The sequence below is a fragment of the Trichomycterus rosablanca genome, chromosome 23, assembly GCF_030014385.1.
Source record: "Trichomycterus rosablanca isolate fTriRos1 chromosome 23, fTriRos1.hap1, whole genome shotgun sequence".
Lineage (NCBI taxonomy): Eukaryota > Metazoa > Chordata > Actinopteri > Siluriformes > Trichomycteridae > Trichomycterus > Trichomycterus rosablanca.
Window position 1 is genome coordinate 6514424 of NC_086010.1, and position 22136 is coordinate 6536559.

General features: G+C 40.7%; 1 protein-coding gene across 2 annotated transcripts; it reads right to left on the reverse strand.

Moving 5' to 3' along the window:
- Positions 1–5311: 5311 nt before the first annotated feature.
- stx17 (syntaxin 17) lies at positions 5312–21368 on the reverse strand. Of its 2 annotated transcripts, XM_062985523.1 has the most exons (8): positions 21280–21368; positions 20228–20431; positions 19894–19959; positions 15960–16182; positions 15770–15885; positions 15635–15685; positions 10291–10377; positions 5312–7861 (listed from the first exon to the last, which is right to left on the reverse strand). In XM_062985523.1, exons 2-8 carry the CDS (start codon positions 20348–20350, stop codon positions 7628–7630), a joined length of 900 nt encoding a protein of 299 aa, XP_062841593.1. In that variant the 5' UTR covers positions 20351–20431; positions 21280–21368; the 3' UTR covers positions 5312–7627. The 2 variants fall into 2 exon arrangements, with proteins under 2 accessions (XP_062841593.1, XP_062841592.1); XM_062985522.1 differs by lacking the exon at positions 21280–21368 and having other exon boundaries at positions 15966–16182; positions 20228–20386.
- Positions 21369–22136: the final 768 nt, after the last annotated feature.

Consider the following 22136-nt stretch of genomic DNA (forward strand, 5'->3'; position numbering starts at 1 on the left):
ACACAAAGGACCAAGTTTTCAGAACTTCAATTTGTTTGAAACAGACCATCAGACACTGGTGGTTGCAGTGATTTATAAGACATACATCTAAAGCTGATTAGAAGTGAATGGACACTGATGTAAATGATAGACATCATATAGACCAGTGGTTTTAGTACAGCTGCTGGTATTGTTAGTTTTCCCATGTGGTACTCGTAAGGACCTTCCAAAATGTTGTGCATCAGCTAAAATAAAACGGAATTTAAAATGCATGTACACTTACATATTCCTTTGCAGATGCCATCGTTTAATACATGCTGTCCAGGACTGACCACTTTTGCTAAATAAAAATAAACACCTTGGTAAAAACAAGCAAAACGTCATTTTGTCATGGCTGAGGGGAGAGTGAATTCAACTGAGGGATCAGACAGACCTGTTGAATTTGAGGATGGCATAGTGACTACGCAACATAGTGTTACTTTTACATTTACATTTTCGGCATTTAGCTGACACCTTTATCCAAAGTGACTTACATTACAGTTACAGTATACTGTCTAAGCAACTAAGGGTTAAGGGCCTTGCTCAACCTGGCAGTGGTTGGGCTTGAGCCAGCGACCTTCAGATTACTAGTCCAGTACCTTGACCACTAGGCTACGGCTTGCCCGTACTTTCTAGGTACTTTGGTTTGTTCCCACCTCCCTAAAGCAGCCATAAGGTGACTTGACCACAGTAAATTAAGTAAGTGCGTTCTGCCCGACAATGGATTGGCACCCAGTCCAAGTTGTATTTCTGTCTTAAGGGACTGGACCTACAACAACAACCCTGACCAGGATTAAGAAACTTGGAAAAATCAGTGGCAGAAGGACAAAAACAGCAACAATTTGCAAGTATGCAGAACAGTAGAACCAAGATGAGATATTTTGTTTCAAATAATCAACTTCAGGGTTGTCTATTTAATATGTAGTGTATTTATACACTGTAAGTTTGAATGTAAGTGGCATGTTTTCTACTGTTACATCACCCTTACCTTTAACAATAGGTGTCTGAGGACACCTATTGTTGTAATTGTGAAAGTGATTATTTTTTCCTCTTTTCATACTTGCTCGATACCAACACATCAGCTGCTCATCAGTCTGGGGTCTCTGTTGTTATATATTGTGCTTCATTACATTCGAAGACAGACCTGAACTCCAGGCAGAGAACTAAAATACCAGGAGAAACCCACAGAACATAAAAGCAAGAATTAAACCCAGACCTGAGGTACCCACTTCACCAGCTCTGCCAGTTTCTGTTACTATTATTTATGTAATATTTTCCTTTGCTGTAAAGTAGGACGTTTCGTTTTGTCTCCAGGCCTTATGGTTGACTGTTGACCTCACGTGCACTAACATTAAATGACACTATTTATATTCGGCCTTCCCAAATTTCTGATAGACAGTCAACAGTTAGCAATCTGTGTGGCCGGAACACTTGAGCTTTATAATTGGATAGGTGTCTACATACATTTGGCTATACAGTGTAGTAAACATTAGAATGGCAAATTTGCATGGGTTCTTTTTAAACATCAATGATCTCCAAGAACGAGAAGTGTACTTCACCATGGCAGGAAGTTGACATGGAAACAGTGAGTCAGACTAAGGCAGTGTACATTGAGGAACTTTCTGAAGGCTTATTTTGGTAAAATTTGTACTTGAAGCCCACTTTGAGGAAAGTGGAAATTAAACCAGGTGGGCGCTGACATGAATAGGCTTTTTTTAAAGTTTCGTGACATCATGCCACCCACAACAGAAACCCATGACATCAGACCAAGGGCAGCACCGGGCCGATGATATCATACGTACACGGCAGATGACAGGATGGGCTGCCACCTTTTCCATTCTGCTCGTGTCAGGGACGGTGTGTGCTCGTGGAAAGTGTGGGGTGTCTGGGACACACAGACAGCAGTCAGGTCAGCGTTCATGCTGGGACTTTCCCCCTTCAGGCAACCAAACACACGAACCTTCATCAGCACTGCTGTCTGACACAGTCGCTCATCTGCACTCGCTGCAGCACAGGGGAAGTCCTGTGTGTGGTACACGGAAGGCGTGGGGGACAACGTGGAGCTCAGAATGGGCCTCCGTTTCGATAGGGACCTTCCCAAATCTCCAAAAGATAAACATCACCTCAAGTTGGGGTCATCGGATGCTTTGCGTGTGTCAAAAAACAAAAACAACAGACAAAGAGATTTGACAATAAACTGTTGAGCTTAGAGATTTACATAAACTATATGGCCAAAAGTATGTGGACATCCTATTTTAAAACCATAGGCAATTACAGCTGTTAGCAATGAGTGTTTCTGAAACACCTGAACTCAATAACTAAGACAAGTAGCAATATAGTGTTTGCCATAGAAGTCCTAGCTAGCTGCTAGCTTCAAGTTGACATATACACTGATCAGCCATAACATTAAAACCACCTCCTTGTTTCTACACATTTTATCAGCTCCACTTACCATATAGAAGCACTTTGTAGTTCTACAATTACTGACTGTAGTCCATCTGTTTCTCTACATACCTTTTTAACCTGCTTTCACCCTGATCTTCAATGGTCAGGACCCCCACAGGACCACCACAGAGCAGGTATTATTTAGGTGTTGGATCATTCTCAGCACTGCAGTGACACTGACATGGTGCTGGTGTGTTAGTGTGTGTTGTGCTGGTATGAGTGGATCAGACACAGCAGTGCTGCTGGAGTTTTTAAATACAGTGTCCACTCGCTGTCCACTCTATTAGACACTCCTACCTAGTTGGTCCACCTTGTAGATGTAAAGTCAGAGATGATCGTTGACCTATTGCTGCTGTTTGAGTTGGTCATCTTCTAGACCTTCATCAGTGGTCACAGGATGCTGCCCACGAGGCGCTGTTGGCTAGATGTTTTTGGTTGGTGAACTATTCTCAGTCCAGCAGTGACAGTGAGGTGTTTAAAAACTCCATCAGCGCTGCCGTGTCTGATCCACTCATACCAGCACAACACACACTAACACACCACCGCCATGTCAGTGTCACTGCAGTGCTGAGAATGATCCACCACCTAAATAATACCTGCTCTGTAGTGGTCCTGACCATTAAAGAACAGGGTGAAAGGGGGCTAACAAAGCATTGTAGTGTGTAGAAACAAGGAGGTGGTTTTAATGTTATGGCTGATCGGTGTAGGTTAGAAAGTTTTAAGTTTATCACGTCAACCAAGGAGTAAATACAGCCCAAACAAGATTATTTAAATACAGCTTATTTTCATCCAAGTATTTAGACTTAAAGTAAGTTCAACCAAATGGGTGAGCAGACCATTAAAGGAGTAATTAGTTTGTCCTCAATCAGTCACTCTACATAGAAGCATAAAGTTTATTTTACAATACTGATTTTATACATGAAAGCGATGGGTGTGGCTGAAACAATTGAATTCAATAATTAGGTGATTGTCCACATACTGTTGAACATATAATCTATTTATTATATAAATTAAAATCTGTGTGTGTGTGTGTGTGTGTGTGTAAATAAGGACGAGCAAACCAGTGCTGGACCATACGCAATAAACATTTTATTTTCAGCCATCAATGCTAAAACCAGGAATCAATAAAAGCACAAAAAGGTTATTGTTCGGCTTTTCCGCTGGCTCCTACACGACTTTGATCAAATCACATTGAAATTTTGTTTGTGCTTGGCTTGAGGAGACCCCACAGTGAATTGATTTCCAGATTAGATTTGGCTTCTTGGTGGCTTCTGTCGTCATGACCCTGAAGTGAAGCTGTCGGCTCCAGCGTTCGGCGGCGCTCATGTTGGAAATGAGATTATGTTTATTTATATGTAAAAAAAACTTTTTGCTAACTTTAGCATGGCTACTTGGTAAAGTAAAGCAGAAAGTCAGAAGACAAACATGGCAAGCTACAACCTTGGCATCAGGGTCAATGCGTTATTATTGTTACAATGATTTAAAGATCTCAAGGATGAATCATTAATAATCAAAAGATCAAATCCCAGATTTTTAAACCACAATCACACACTAGACCAGCTTGAAATGACCATAATATATAAACAGCAGCAATTGGTTATAAAAGGCAGTTTATGGTGCTCAGGTGGTGTCGTGGTCTAATATGCTTACCCACCACTAGCAAGAGCTCGGGCTCTTAAGGTTGGAAACCCAGTAGGTGCTATCGACCTGGTCAGGCAACCACACAGGCTTTGCCTGAGGAAAGAAATCGGTTGTATGTTGAGGCTCACTGAGCACTTTATTAGGTACACCCAGAGCGGTAGAGAGAACAGAGTGGCGACACTCCCATAGGGAACCGTTGGAAAGGGGGCGGGACATTTTTTCTGCGCAGCTTCCGGGTTGTGGAGCTCTGTATAGTTCCAAACAACCCATAGAGCCCCATTCATTTCCACTACTTATCAAACATTTTTAGCTGTATGTTGCTTTGTTTTAAAAAAATTATGAATTTAATGTCATTAATATACTAAATACTGTTATTGTTTAGCATTTGCTCAGCACTAAATGTTACATGTTTATCTTAATTAATAGGTATAACCCAATTTAGCTTAGTCAGTTAAGCTTAATTAATGACACACGAGTCTTTTCACCTAAAATGAGTTGATTAATCAAGAGTCTTGTTACAGAAATGATCATAAAACATTAGAACCACAATAAATCATTATACTTTTACTTTCATACTTAAGTACATTTGAAGGTAAATTTAGTTTAGTACTTTAGTGGAGGTAAAGAGTATTTTTACTTTTACTACTACTTTTACTGGAGTAATATGTTACCTTGGATATCTCTACTTTAACTCAACTAAATGGTTTGTGTACCTTGTCCACCACTTACATTAGACAAAATGAACTAGTGCATATTCATAATGAATTCATTAATGTATTACATGTAGGAATCAATTATTAATCACTCATGAAATAAGAGATGAATGAATGCTTTTTCATGTACCTGCACTATAATGTTTTTGGTACGGTAATGTGTTTATCAATCTGTTCATTCAGTGCAGGTAAACCTTATGAATCCAGCACATGACTTAGTGTTTAGCCAAAATGATTATTATTATGAATCCTCAGGAAAGTGAAGGGAGATTAGTTTATGCAAAAAACAAAACATAAAAAACTTTAATGTCTATACTGTATATTGTCTCTACTACTTAATGATATCGCATTATGTAATGTATGCTATTATAATGTACTGTGTGTTAACAAGAACGACCTATTAACAAGTCATTATAAACATCAATCTTCCACTTTATATACCAAATTGACATTAAAGCAGATGCAGTAAATGTAAACGCAGTTGAAAATACCCAGAAATTGTACAAATGTTTATTATTTGCCGTTTAATATTTCATTTACTGCTGCCTGTCCCATTTGAGAACATGACAGCGCCGGGTTTGTTTGGAACTATTGAGGGTTACATGAACCACGTGACCGCGTAGCGGCGAGATCAAGGAGTGTCGCAACTCTCTCTATCTACGGCTCTGGGTACACCTATCTGCTACATAAACAAACAGGTGCTTAAACGTCACATTTGAAACCGGTGAATTATACTGGCCACTTGTGTAGAAAAAAAGATCAATGGATAAACAGATAAAACATATAGCAGTATCCAGACCAGCTATTACAGTCATATTCTAAAAACATTCGATTTATTACTTCTTACTCTACAGGGAGAAAAAAAAACCATAACATGGTCAAAAGTTTGTGGACGCCCCTCATATTACAAAATGTTGGTTTTTGGTTTTAGCCTGACCCAGTGCTGACAGGTGTATAAAATAAACTACACCCTTAATATGCCACAGCTTGGACAAGCATCTTTAATTCTCCAGCATCACTGTGCTCTGTGGCTACAGTGAGAGCTTTAAACACGTGGTTTTTACATTTTAAGGAACTCCTTGAAGAATGAACCCCTGAGCTCAACCCTGCTAACACAATTGAGACAGATGGAAAACCTTAAAAGTGTGTTTTTTTTGCTTGGGGAGATTTTGCAGTGTGTTAAATTCCCACAGACACACTCCAAAACATGGTATAAGCCCTGATTAGTAGATATTTTAACTCTGTAATAATCCCTATAGTTTTTTAATGTCATGTCCAACAAGTTTATGGTCAGGTGTTCACATATGTTGTTTTTAGTGTTTGTGTGAGCAATTCTAATATTAGGATGAGAAGATGTACAAATTCTAACAGACACACTCCAAAACACGGTATAAGCCCTGATTAGTATATACTATAACTCTGTAATAATCCACATGTTTTTTAAATGGCATGTCTAACAATGGTCAGGTCATAAAAATGTGAAGATGTACAAATCCCCACAGACACACTCCAAAACACAGAGTAAACTCTAAATAGTAGATACTTCAACTCTGTAATAATCCCCAAGTTCTTAAAATGGCATGTCCAACAATGGTCAAGTGTTTTGTGTGATCAACTGTCATATAAGAATGTGAAGATGTACAAATTCCCACAGACACACTCCAAAACATGGAGTAAACCCTGAATAGTATATACTTTGTAATAATCTCCATAGTTATTGAATGGCATGTCCAAAAAGTTTATGGTCAGGTGTTTTGTGTGATCAGTTGTCATATAAGAATGTGAAGATGTACAAATTCCCACAGACACACTCCAAAAAATGAAGTAAGGCCTGAATAGTATATATTTAAGCTCTGTAATAATCCCCAAGGTTTTAGAATGGCATGTCCAACAAGTTTGTGGTCAGGTGTTCACATATGTTGTCCATTTAGTGTGTTTTGTGTGAGCAATTCTTATATAAGGCTGGGAGGTACAAATTCTCACAGACACACTCCGAATTCTTGTGGAACATCTACACAAAAGAGTGGAGATGAGTTTAGTTGCAAAGGGTGGGCGACTCTATAATAATGGCCCAATTATAGATTGTGGTCAAAGAGTCAAATAGTCTAACAAAGTCTTGGTCAGGTGTCCACATACTTTTGGCAATATAGTGTACATGTACTGTTGGTCTGTCTGTCTATCTTTCTGTCAATCTATCTATTTAGAAATTTACCCAGTGGAGGTACTTATGAGCAGAGAAAAGTTAGGACCCAATTTGTGCACATCTGTATACAGAGTGAAGTACTGTGTACTGTGAAGTGCTTGGACAGTTGCAGACATTACAAAGTCGTTGCAATTGAACCGTGTAGCACTATTATCACAACCTGTGTCCATATCACGCAGCTCAGACAGCCACCCACATCACTCTGTACAATCCCAGAGCAAACTTCCAACTCATATTCACTCATAACCCAACACTCCTGACACCTCGGTGATCTCTGCAGTGCAAAGCATGTCGCTCGATCAATAAAAGACCCGGGCTTTTGTTTATTACCACTTAAAATGTCCTAAAAAAAATCTGTCCCACAGCCACCACGTCCACATGACTATTTGACCAGCAGCCACGTCGATTTCAAAACAGTACAACATCCGTTAGGCAGCCGAGAGGAAGAAACGAGGAGAAGCTTCATCTCTGGAGAAACGACTCGTCACCGTTGAAGGCAGTACAGCTGAGAGAAGTCCGCTCCGCTCTGTGTTTGTGCTCTTCACAGATGAATTAAAATGCAAGTACAGAGGTGTAGTATTCCCCTCTTCCACCTGCAGCAGGTGTGTTAATTCGTGTGTTCGTGTCCGTGATTAGTGTTAAGCTGTTGAAGCTGGAGCTCCACTCGTTCCTTCTTCTTGCGCTGGATCAGGTTTCCTCCAGCAAAGCCCAGTATCCCTCCTCCTACCGCTGCCGCCACTCCTGCTATTTTAAATCCAGCCAGCAAACCCAGCGGGCCCGCCAAGACGGTGCCGACCACCGCGCCAGCTATGGGCAAAACCGCCAGGCCCGAGCGCGCCGCCTGCACACATGGGAAGAACGACACTGTTACTAGTCCAACACATAACAAGTGATACAAAACACAAGTCAGCTTCAAAATTATTGGTACCCTTTTAAAGATGCACATGCACTACACTACATCAACATACACTATATGGCCAAAAGTATTTGGACACCTGACCATGAGCTTGTTTAGACATCCCATTTTAAAAACAAATAGCATTATCTAATCTTTTCAACTATAACGAGACACTTTTCTTTGAAGTATGTCTGTGGGAATTTGAGCCCATATAGTCAAAAAAGCATTTGTATGGCTGGACACTGATATTGGTCAATAAAGCCTAAATTGCAGTTCATCCAGTTTATTCCAAAGCTGTTGGAGTGGAGCTGAGATTAGGGTTTTATAAACCTCGCTTTGTGCACAGAGGCACAGTCATGCTGAAATCTATATAGTGTCATGCTAAAACAGGAAAGGGCCCTCCCTAAACTGTTGCTGCAAAGATAGGTGCATATAACTCCTTTATACAATTGATTTATTAGACCTGAAGCACTTATTGTGTCTGAAACACATAAATACAATAATTAAATCGGGTGTCCCAATACCTTTGTCCATATAGTGTCAACAGGTAACGGCCCTCCCTAAAAGGGGTGTCCCAATACTTTTGCCTATATAGTGTCATGCTGGAACAGAAAAGGGCCTTCCCTAATCTGTTGCTGCAAAGATGGGTGCATATAACTCCTTTATACAATTGACTTATTAGACCTGTAGCAACTACTGTAGCTGAAACAGATAAATCCAAAAGTTAAAAGAGGTGTCCCAATCCTTTGTCCATATAGTGTCAACAGGTAACAGCCCTTCTCTAAACTGTTGCTGCAAAGATGGATGCATAATCACCTAATTCAACCTGAAGCAACTGTTCTGGCAGAAACACATAAATACAAAAATTAAAAGGGGTGTCCCAATACTTTTGCCCATATACTGTAACAGAAAATGGCCCTCCCTAAACTGTTGCTGCAAAGATGGGTGCATATAACTCCTTTAAACAACTGACTTATTAGACTTGTGGCAGCTGTGGTGGCTAAAACACATAAATTAAAAATTTCAAAGGGGTGTCCCAATACTTTTGCCTATATAGTGTCATGCTGTAACAGGAAACAGCCCTCCCTAAACTGTTGCTGCAAATATGGGCGCATATAACTCCTTTATGCACTTGACTTATTACACCTGTAGCAATTGTTGTGTCTAAAACACATGAATACAAAAATTAAATCGGGTGTCCCAATACTTTCGTCCATATAGTGTCATGCTGTAACAGGAAACGGCCCTCCCTAAACTGTTGATGCAAAGATGGAAACGTATAACCCCCTTATATAATTGACGAATTAGACCTGTAGCAATTATTGTGTTTGAAACACATAAATTCAATAATTAAAAGGGGTGTCCCAATACTTTTGCCTATATAGTGTCATACTGGAACAGGAAAGGGCCCTCCCTAAACTGTTGCTGCAAAGATGAGTGCATATAACTCCTTTAAACAACTGACTTATTAGACTTGTGGCAGCTGTGGTGGCTAAAACACATAAATAAAAAAATTAAAAGGGGTGTCCCAATACTTTCGTTCATATAGTGTCAACAGGTAACGGTCGTCCCTAAACCGTTGGTGCAAAGATGGGCGCATATAACTCCTTTATACACTTGACTTATTACACATGTAGCAATTGTTGTGGCTGAATTACATAGATACAAAAAAATAAAAGGGTGTCCCAATACTTTTGTCCATGTAATGTATGTGTGGTCAAGTGTCCCTGTTTTAACTGGAAACTAATTGATTATTAGAGACAATCTTATGGGGTCTTTTTCCTACATCTTGCCCAATGGAATGGCCCAGAAGCTTTACACTGAACACTACTAAAAGGAACACACACACACACACACACACACACACACACACACACACACACACACACACACACACACACACCTTATAACAAACTATTTTAGCCGTCGCTTCCACTGCTTACTCTTGTTCAGTGTGTGTGTGTGTGTGTGTGTGTGTGTGTGTGTGTGTGTGTGTGTGTGTGTGTGTGTGTGTGTGTGTGTACTGACCCCCCTCCTTCCCCCAGCTGGAGCTCAAAGCTGCCTTTAGACTCTCTTTTCCACCCTTTAGACCTCTGTTCGCCCGCACAGTCACACACTCATCGACTCTCTGCGAGGGGCCGACACAACACACATCGATTCCCTCCGCTGCACGCCTTTTACCGACCCCGCTAACCCTCTCCAGCGCTCCCTCTCCGCTCGTCCCTCCCTCCCAGCTCTCCTTATGCTCTTAATTGCTGTTTCCTTGCGCGCCGGCCCCGGGTCGATGGGCCGACGGAGACGCGAGGCCTGGGCTGAAGCAGGGGGCTGGAGTGGGATCGATTCCCCAGCGGGAGTCACCTCTATCCTCTCACCTTTCCCAGGCTGCGTGTCCCCTCCTCCACGTTAGCCGCCGCTACGCTAACATTGGCCTCGATGCTGTCGATCTTCTCCTGCTGGGCCTGAGACCAAAGAGAAGAAAGTTACGGACAACGGACAGAAGCATACATGCGTGCACAGTTTAAACACACACACACACACACACACACACACACACACACACACACACACACACACACACGGAGTACATTTACATTATATATCTCATAAATAAAAAAAACAAATAGATTTTAAATAAATAGATAAGTCCACTATACAGGGTACCTGTGGGCATGGACACTTAAACTTGAGCTTCCTATTTCAAAACCATGAGTATTACTACGAGTTGGCCATGTATTGCAGCTTTAACAGCCTCAACTTTTCTTGTAAGACCTTCCACAAGATTTTGGACTGTCTGTTGCAATCTTGGATCGTGGACAAGAAGGTGTGTCTCACAATCAACCTGAGCCACTGGAGTCCTTTACATCAAGTTTGGCAACCCGAATAGACCTTTTAAAATGACTGTGTCTGAAACACCTAAACTCAGTCATTCGGATGGGTGTCCACATACTTTTGGACATACAGTTCAAACCTTGGACTTCAATAGCAACCTGATCATCTCCGCTACATTTGCAGACTTCATTCCTCTGGGAAGGGTTTGCAGTACATTTTGGAACATGACTGGGACGCATGCACTGCTTTAAAGTCCAAAGGTGTTGTGCTTTACACCACTACAGCCTATGCTTTTATCTCACTCACTGTCTTAACCGCTTATCCAGTTAGGGTCGCGGGGGTGCTGGAGCCTATCCCAGCTTTTTCAATGGGCGCAAGGCACACAGTAACACCCTGGACGGGGCACCAGTCCATCGCAGGGCATACACACACACACACACATACACACACACACCCATTCACCTACAGGGCAATTCAGTGTCTCCAATTAACCTGACTGCATGTTTCTGGACTGTGGGAGGAAACCGGAGCTCCCGGAGGAAACGGGGAGAACATGCAAACTCCACACAGAAAGGACCCAGATGCCCCACCTGGGGATCGAACCCAGGACCTTCTTGCTGTGTGGCGACAGTGCTACCCACTGAGCCACCGTGCCGTCATGCTTCCATCTGTTTTCCTAAATGAATGATACTGCTTATTTAGGAGGTGAATATTAAAAACAACAATCTAATTCCACAAGCTTGTGTAGCCTATGACTTCAAAGCTGAGCTGTTGTCGCTCCTAGACTACACACATCACAATAGCAACAAACAGTTGACCAGGGCAGCTTTAGCAGTGACGGAATTCCCTAATCAACGTCACTGAGGTTTTGGTGTAAACGTATGAACCATTCCAGTGTCAATGTTTAAATATGGATGTTTGCATGGTTGTATGATGTTCAAACAGTGAAATGTGTTCTTAGAGCCCTACACACGCACACACAGGCGCGCACACACGCACACACACACAGACATCATTATATCCGGCACACCAGATTAATTTAAATTAGGATTAAATCAAAATCACCCATTGGGGCTTTCCAGTGACGCGTCTGTTTAACCTCAGCTTACTTTAAACCCAGACCTGACCCATTAATACAGTAACAAACCCACACTGATACCACTCACACACACACTCACACACACACTCACACACACACTCACACACACACTCACACACACACACACACACACACACAGCGAGGTGTCTGCGGTAGGTCTGAATGGGAGCCAGACTGTGTGGGGCAGAAGGTGGGAACAAAGGGGCCGGTTCCTCGATTCAGAAGGGACAGAGCTGGGAGTCGGTCGGAACCTTATGAAATATTCAAAAAGTGGCAGCTGTCTCCGTCTCAATCAGCGTGAGGTTAAATTAATCGCTTCACACAGAAACATACACACACTCACACTTAGCATTAAATCTGCATTAACTCCCCACCTCGAAATCCTTATTTTGCCCCCCCTGTTTGCTTTGTGTGTAAACGACCATTAATGTACATGTAGTATATGTAAGTTTAGGAAAATTGCTGATCACAATTGGTACAATTTATTTATTTATTAGGATTTTAATGTCATGTTTTACACTATTTGGTTGCATTCATGACAGTACAGGTAATTACAGACAATTTTGTAATTCCAATTCACCTCACTTGCACGACTTTGGACTGTGGGAGGAAACCGGAGCTCCCAAAGGAAGCCCATGCAGACACAGGGAGAACATGAAAATTTAGCACAGAAAGGACCCGCACCGCTCCACCTGGGAATTGAACCAAGGACCTTCTTGCTGTGAGTCATCGTGCCACCCGATTATTGGTACAAATCCCTGAGTTCAAATGTACAAGGTCTCTTGAATATTATTTTTAGTCAGCTAGGCTTGGTGGGTAGCACTGTCACCTTAAAGCAAGAAGGTCCTGGGTTCCATTCCCAGGTGACTTTGAAGTGTGTTTGTTGGAATTTGTGCCCATTCAGTCAAAACATCTTTTTGGAGTCAGACACTGATTTTAAAGGCTTGATTTACAATCAACTTGAGCCACTGGAGTTTCTCCACATTAGGTTTGTCAACCAAACTCTGGACGCATTTTGTTACAAGTAGATGTTTGCACTGCCTTAAAGTCCAAGGGTGTCATGCTTTACACCACTCCAGCTAATGCACAATTCTGCACAGCTTTTAAAACCCATTATCTGAAGCTCTCGACTAACAGTTCTTGTGCTGTTGGGAGCAGATCAGGTCCTTTGAGTCTATATAATAAACTGTATATGTTGCACAATGTAGTGATCATGAACCAAAATAATGAAACCACCAACCTAATATGCTGTCAAAACAGCTCCCTGCTGCCAAGATCTGAAGGGATACGGTGATATCTGGTACCAGGTCATTACCAACAACTTGTGTGTAAGTGTATGTGTGTGATGTGTGTGTTTATTTGCATATCATAACTGTTAGTATTTCAAGGTGATTTCCACTGCTTGTTTGTTTCTGTTTCTGTGTTATAGTGGAGCTGTTTGGTGTCATAAAAAGCCCTTTACCCATGGGGCTGTGCAGCAGAGAGAGACATACAGTGCCCTCCGTGGTTATTGGCACACCTGGATATCATGAACAAAACGGGCTATAAAACCTTCTTCACTGCTTATCTTTTTGATCTTTTATTTAAATATTAACAAAAGGTTCCTCTTTATTACAAGTACAAGGATTGAAAGAAAAGCCTAAACCCTATCATGACAAAAATCTGAAATCTTGATTATCTGCAGCCCTTTATTTAGTACTATGTGCAGCTTCTTTTCATCAAGATAAGAGCTTAAAGCCTATAATGCTTTATAAGACAGTGGAACAAATTGCAAAGGATCTGGGACCATTCCTCCATACAGAATCTCTCCAGATCCTTCAGATTCCAAGGTCCACATTTGTAGGCTCTCTTTGTCAGAACATCCAAAAGGTTTTCTATTGGGTTATAAGACTGAGATGGCCAAGGGACAACTCCGATTTTAATTACTGTCCTGCTGAATGATCGAACCATGACACGGTTTAAGCTTCCTAAGTAGAACAGCTTTGATTTAATATCTGCTGCTACTCGGTGGAGTTCTCATGGACATCATCTTTTAAAGCAAGGAGTTTATGACATCATCTTTTAAAGCAAGGAGTTTATGACATCATCTTTTAAAACAACAGGGCCGTAAAAAAAAAGCCCTACAATATCACATCCACCACCATGCTTCACAGTGGGGACTTTTTTGCATTGCTTTGGTGTCTGCACAAAAAATCTTATGTTTGTTGCCTGAGAGCTCTATTTTGGTTCTATTTTCCATTTTTATCGGACCATAGAACAGTTCCAGTCAAACCTGGCTGCAATTTCCCAGTGATTGCCCTTCTTTGGCCACTTGAACCATCCTCCTCACTGCAGATTCTTAACATCTCCAGCTGCTTTAAATTGAGAGCTTTTGTTGAACATTATTACTGTATTATCTGGATCATTCAAGAGTAATTGAGTAAGAGAATTAGCCCTGTGTCACATCATATTTATACCCCAGTAAAACCTAAAGCAATGGCTGACCATTTAAGTGTGCCCAATTGCTTAAGTGAGCATTAACAAAATAAAAATAGAAACATACTTCTTTCAGACTGCACTTCTAAGAAGTTCTAGGGGTGCCAAATTTTTTTTTAAATGGTTTTTAATTTTAATAAAGTCTTATTTATACAGTATATTTTAATAATTATATTTTAACACGGTATAGCTGTTAATATTTGTAATGAAATATCAAAAGGATAATCAATAAATAAAATGTATATTTTTATTTTCTTTTGCACAGCCGTGCATGTTTTCCATTTTTGAAGCGGACTTGAGACCAGACACACACTCTCCTACACACTCTTGTACACATAACCCTAAAAGTGTAAAAGAGAGCCACAGTGACATTACTACTTCACACATCTATGTATAAACACACACACACACACACACACACACCTACCTCTTCTGTCAATGCAAACACTACTCCAGGAAAGTGAAACACACGTCATTAAGCTGTACTATCATACCAATACGTAACCACCCCCCATGTACCACCCATACACACCTACGCGACAGCCAGACACACGTCACAGCACTAGAAGAATTATTTTAAACTGCCTACACATACAACACACTTAACACTGCTATATTTCCTCTCCCACACAGTAAACAGTACTGTTTAATTTGAACCTGGTGCAGCACATGCATGTGTAGTCCTCCAGGGTGTACCTTCGTCCCCATGAGTTTACAAGAGGGTGTGCTATCCAGCTTTTTTTCAAAGCATAGTCCCCTCGTTCATATTGTGTGGTTTTGTAATATGCCAGAGATCACCGTTTGGGATGAATTGGAACTTCTTTAATACCCAATATCAGAGCTTGAACTAATTAATGCTCTTGGGGATGAAAGGAAGCAAAGATGTCTTCTTAAAGCATGTTACCCTTAAGGCATATTAAACACAACAGCCGAACACACAGCCCTAATTCATATAAAATGTGTGTGTGTTGTGTGATAATGGCTCTTAGAATTGTCCAGTTTCTCATTAATCGTCGCTGGTTAGCGCTTCGCTGACTGACTGTCACTGACGTCTATGTCAATGCTCAATCACACCCACACCCACATACACATCCACACACACATCTTGATGGGATCAATACCCTCTCGTTGGCTCTCAGAAGACAAGACGCTGTGTGTCTGACAGCTCCGCAAACCCTTAACGTTTCTGTCAGTGCACTTTATCAAGCACTTCTCTCTCTCTCTCTCTCTCTCACACACACACACACACACACAATAAAACACACATACACACTTAAAATACTGACACGTGGGTTAGAGGATCTGATACTCACATGCACGAGGGAGCAGAACTCATTCACTAAACCATTAAGCTCCAGTAGGTCCTAAAGAAACACACACACACATATTTATACCCCAATTATATTGTGTTTTACAGTTACCCACTTGTGTTTGGGTGCATGCCATACCTCCTCTAACGAGTCCCAGGATTCGGCAGCATTTTGTTCAGCCGGGATGGCAGGTAGCAGAATTTGACTTTGAGTGACAGGAGACATTACCCCGCCAACATCTTCATTGTCTTCACCTAAACATCCCACCCACTGCATTAGTAAAACCACTGATAACACTTTACACCGACCACAAGCAACAGAAACTTACACTTACATGTCGTGTCAGTAATATTGTGAGGGTCTGTGCCTGGTGTCTGCTGGGGCTGGGGCCCTGGATGACCGATGGACTCGGAGTGGAGCCGCAGGAAGTTTTGAGCGGCGACTGAGGCACGTTCTCTGATTGGCTGAACAAGTTTGTCCAGCGCTGGGGCGTCAGCGGTGCGAACGAGCTCACAGAGCTTCTCCATCTCTCGCAGGTTAGAGCGTAGCTGCTGCAAATAGAAAGAGGAACAAAATTTACATTTATATTGTGTAGTTAAATGTTTATTTTGTGTAGAACATAAAATGTGCAAGGTGCTGAAGTTAAGTATTTTATACAAATAAATATATAGGAAATAAAAAGAAATAATGAGAAATTGTGAGAATCAGCTTTTCCGAGAGTCTAAAAAGCTTATCATTAAAAAAAAAAGCTTAATGTGGTTTAATGTACTAAAAGAACGACATAGGAACACTAAACCTATCTAAAATATTACTGCTCATAAGTTCTCTCGCACTAATGAAATTCCTCGCTCGTTGTTTTAGTAAAGTAAGTCACGTTAAGCTTTGTTCAATTTTACCGCGTCATATCAAACAGTTTGTCTCATTGGAGGAGCTTTGAAACGGTCAGGGGCAAACTGAGTCAAAGTTCAATCAGGTCAACTTTGAGCAGCGTGTCATGCGCAAAAATCGAGAGCGCAACGCAGCTAAGCAGCACCGCCACACTCCATAGGAAACAACGGCACAGCCGGCACAAACAGTCCCAGTGCCCTTACAGTCTTATAGCCTTGATGAGAATGTAAACCAAGCTACGGAGTTCCTTTGATGCTTTTTGTAGCTTAAGCAACATTGATAATATCTCCCTATTATAAACCCACAATCAAGTTCTCACACACGAAGTAATACCTTGGGAACTTTGGATCAATTCATCAGCCTAAGGCTAAGAGGTCAAAGGTCAACAACAGCCAAATCAAATAGTTTCACTCCAGTGCTCTTATTAAAGACACACAGACACACACACACACACACACACACACACACACACAGGCCTGGTCAATTATAATGACATACTACACTATACATACTCAAACACAATAAGAAAATGACATACAGTCAAAAATCTCAACTAGGGGTCAAAAGATAAAAGGCTAGCACCCCCACACGCCCTCACTTTTCTCTTTTTCATCCGTGTGTGATGATGACTGGCATCTCCATCTTTCTCTTTCGCTCTCCAGAGAGGCACTTAAAGACTATCCACCACCTTTCAGGGTATTATCAGCCATCTTTGCGTTAGACAAAGGAAAGCTCTCTGAGGTCTCAGGAGGAGACGGGCCAGGTGCCAAGGTCACACCAATACCACACAGACACACACATATATATGCACCTTTCATATGCTTGGCCCTTGAGAACCTGGAACACTGAGTTGCATGCCTGTCTGGTCATTTCTGAAGGAAAACACATCACACACCAAGCAACACACTAGGGAGCAGAGTAACACACCTTTCCGTGCACAGGACAATAGCTTAAAAAAGGGTTTCTTTTAAAAGTGCATCCATTTTCCACCATGCAATAAGCATCTGCTTAGGGTGTTTGATTTGCAGCTGTGCAAAGGTATTTTGGCAAATCTGCGAGTGTTATTATTACATTCGCTCATTGTATTGAAAAGGTTTTGGAACATAACTGCAAGAACACAACAGTGAGTAAATAATCATTTTAAGCAGTGAAGGTTAATTTGTTATACCCCTTTTCAACAGCTATAACAGCCTCTACTCTTCTTTAGGACCTCAGAAAATGGGAATGTACAACATTTGACCATTTTTGCCCATTTTATAAAAGAAGCATTTGTGAGGTCAAACACTAATATTGCACAAGAAGGCCTCATCAAACCATCATCTTTGGACCTATTCTTTTAAACAGAGGCCAAGTCTTTCTAGGAATGGGAAAGTGTCTTTTCTAACCTGTCATCAAAAAGTATCTGGACGTCCAGATACTTATGGCCATATAGTACATTTTGGAATACAGTTTAGTACAGTGTTATCAGGTGGGTAGCACTGTTGCCTCACAGCAAGAAGGCTCTGGGTTCGATCCCCAGATGGTTGGTTTGCATGTTCTCCCCATGTCTGTGTGGGTTTCCTCTGGGAGCTCCGGTTTCCTCCCACAGTCCAAGGACGTGCAAGTGAGGTGAATTGGAGATACATAATTGTCCATGACTGTGTTTGATATTAAACTTAAACTGATGAATCTTGTGGAACCAGTAACTACCTGTTCTGTCATTAATGTTACCAAAGTGTGAAAACATGATGTTAAAATTCTAATAAATGAATAAGTAAATTCGCCAGGTAGGTTTTCACACACAAGGAATTTGTTTCCAGCGCTCTACAAAATAGAGACAATATACAGACAAAACAATATGCAGACAGTGTATATATAATAAATACATAACAAAAAATAAATGACAGTATAATACAGTATTTGTAAAGTGCTATTTAAAAAAGAGCCTCTGGTTACCAGTATCAACTTCTGTTTTGTTTATCATAAATTAACCTGCAATAAGTGGCAGAGCACCTTGAATGCTGCAACCCACTGCAACTATGACCAAGATAAAGTGGCGGTAAAACATGAAATGAAAACAAAACTGTACTTTATGAATAACCATTTAGGATTACTATTTTTGCTCTCCAACATCACCAGACCATACGTGCCTACAAGTGAGTCCAATTCAAGCTCCAGATTCTAACAATCCTAATTTCTGGTCTACATAGACAATTAATCTGATACACAAGTGTGCCTTGTTTCTACCAACCAGGGCCTCTGGCTTATCTTCATTTAATTGCAGGAAATTACGAGACATGCACAATGGTTAATATCATCTCGGCAGTAAAGCAAGCCAACGTGCCTGCAGGCATCATGTGCTTAGGATAGACAGAGCTTTGTGACTTAGACACTGAGGAAAACAAATGTTATATTTATTTATGTACTCGCTAGAGAAAGTGGATATAGATTAAACAACAGACGGCTCAAAATGAATTCATCCCTGCCAGTCTTAACATGGCCAACAATGCTCTCCTTGTTCTCATGATATCTCATGAACTGCCGAGCTCTTTTAGTGGCATATGATTCTAGAAATATGCACTGCAGTCTTGTGGTGATGGTATCAGTACAAAGAATGCTACCCACAATTCACTAGAGCTGTGGTTCTCAAACATTTCAGACAAGGTACCATCCCAATCAAACCAGAACACCATATATACAGTTGCAATCGACTATATTCAACCCATTTCATCTTAAAGAGACCAAGTTCACACATACCAAAACAACACACACACTACCATGTCATTTCCATGTTAGTGTCAGTCGGTGCTGAAAATGGTTGAAACCCAAACGTCATCTGGCCAACTGGAGGCTGGTGGGGTCCCTTTCAATTAATAAATGGTGTACCGGGGGTGACACTGTGTGTACTGTGCAACAGATGAGCTACAATAAATGTAAATCTATAAATATCATTCCGCTTAATAAATAAATAATAAATCAATGTACGTACCAGAAAGGTGTACCCAATAACATGCTCAGAAAGTGTACATGTATACACAGTATCCTAGACTATTGCTATTTCAATAAAAATGTGGTAAACCTGTTAATAATGTCTTGTGGCTATTTTTATGGCCCCACAATGGACTGGCATCCTGTACTGGGTGACAGGACCAGCCACAACCAGGATAAAGCAGTGGTAAAAATGAAAATGAATGAATGAATAATCAGTAGCTATTAATCCACTTTAAGTTTTGTTTTTGTAACTAGCATTTAACAATGCAGACAAAATTTCCCCCTATCTATTTGTTGCTGACTTCCATACTGCAATTCTCTTGACACTTGTACTACCCTGGCACCAACAGAGGAGTTGCAGCTGTGCAGTGTGTAGTGCAGATTGTGTGTTGATTTGACCTTACTTGCACAGTGCGACTGGCGTTGATGTGCTCCTGGTGCAGTTTGTCCCACTGACAGCTTCTCTGGAACTGAGAATTAAATCCACATTAAGCATATCATCACTCTTTATGTCAGACTGAAAGAGAATGACTTACAACATTAAACTCAGAACAATATAACATTTTAAAAAATCGGAAAAAGAATATGGTCCATTTACTTTTAATTTCATATTTTTTCTTCATTGTATTTTTTTTTTTTGCTTGCAGTTTTTTCTACAATGCTGTGAAACTTTTTTACTAATACTAGTCACCAACTCTGAATATGGTACAGCGTGCACAGGTGTAACAGTGTGTTTACCTTCTCTATGTTGTGCTGGTGATGCTGAAGGCGCTCCAGGTCAGTGGGAATCGCTACTTTGATGAATTTTTGAATGGGTGCCTCCAGACGCCGCAGCGTCAGTTTGCCCGCCTCGTCTGCCATGTTTTGTCGTGCTTACAAGGTTAAAGGTTAAACCATTCACTCATGTTCCAAAAGTACTGTGAATCTTGATCACTGACAGTTCTGCAAAGTGGGGAAAAAGAGACAAGACAAACAGACTGTAAACATAAAAGAGAACAGGCCTAACTCACACTATAAAGTTGTAAAACACTTGACCATTTTTAATCAGGAAGCATCTATAACAACTCTTATGCAAAGCTGATCCGATTACTAGCATAATTGTGTCTCTGTTCACACTAGATACAACAAAACCATTGGAAACGTGTAAGTACCAAAACTGCTTTTATTCATCATACTGCTGCTGTGGTTGAATGCTGGTTCAAACTATATAGGTATTTAGTGAGTTAGGTATCTGTTTTATTCTTAGACTTTACATGTTAGTAGAGATGCACCCACCCATATATATATATATATATATATATATATGAGAATATATTACGAGACAGAAGCTTTAGTGTACTTTAAGATCACCTAAATGTTTTTGGGTCAACAAGCGGTCAACAAGCGGTCAACAACCTCTTTTTGGACAACATTACCATTGATTATGCAACTTTAGACGAAAAAGGATTCATGTACGGTTGCCTTTACTAAATTATAAAGAGATCAATGTTCTAAATTCAGTTACATTCAGTAATATCTAATATTAAACCCGGATACCCTACTCTGTTTTGGTAAGTTTGCTACATGCCGGGTTGCAAATGCCTACAACTCTGATACAAAGTGTATTAGTGTATAGTGTTGTTTAACACAACGTAGGGAACACGTAAAGTGAGCAAGGAGATATTTAGGCTTCTGAGACGCTATCACAACTGTTTCACACTACTCTTCATATCTGAGCCTATAACAGACGGAACAACATTCATTCAGCTGTTGACAGCGTTTCCAAATTGATGAAAAATATATTTTCTTACCTAACAAACACACTCGCTGTAGAAATCTCTTAATTTAAATTTGTTTTTGTTCGCTGTCAAAAACTTTCGGTTTGTAAACACGTCCAGGCTTCTTTGTGCACCGCTAAATCTGTCCGTCCTAATATAGTTCTATGCGGAACTAAAGCGAACATTTTCTTGGTATTGTTAGGGATGGATGTGTCTGGATTGCTGTAATACAGTTTTAATTTCATTTTTATTAAACGATTTATCCTGGTCAGGATCACGGCGGATCGTGGTGGGAAACACTGGGCACAAGGGAGAAAAAAAGTCCATATTAGGGCAACAGTGTAGCCTGGCTGGCCAGATACTGTAGCATTGCTTAGATTCGAACCCTGACCTCAGAGGCGGTGGGCTAGTATACTAAAGCTCTGCGCCACATGACAACTATTTGGAAAGAATAATAATAAAATAAAATGTAATGTTTTATCAACTGTATTGTGTATCTCCTGAGATCACGATATAAAAAAGAAATAACACATAGCCTTTCTGGACTTTTATAGTATTAAACACATAATGGACAGCACATCAATCAGTTACAGGGCATTTTATACATTTACATTTTTATTTTCGGCATTTAGTAGATGTTCTTATCAAGAGCGACGTACAGAAGTGCTTCCACAGTAGACATTTTCTACAGTAGTTTAAGTAGACAACAGTCCAAGAACACAAATCTGCTGAAACCCCCCAAAAAAAAAAAACAGTCATGACCTGTAAAGAACTGACACCTGGACAAGGGTGTGTAGCTTTTCTGGGTGGCACTGGACCCTGATCAAGAAGGAGCATGGCACAAAGTTCTACTGAATCCATTACCCCTAAAAGTTAATCATTCAAAAAGC

Coding starts and splice junctions, on each gene's coding strand:
- stx17 (XM_062985523.1), bottom strand. CDS start 20,350: ATGGCAGACGAGGCGGGCAAACTGACGCTGCGGCGTCTGGAGGCACCC. Junction 15,886..15,959: donor TACTGACACGACATGTAAGT/GTAAGTTTCTGT, acceptor TGGGATGTTTAG/GTGAAGACAATGAAGATGTT. Junction 15,686..15,769: donor CCTGGGACTCGTTAGAGGAG/GTATGGCATGCA, acceptor GTGTTTCTTTAG/GACCTACTGGAGCTTAATGG.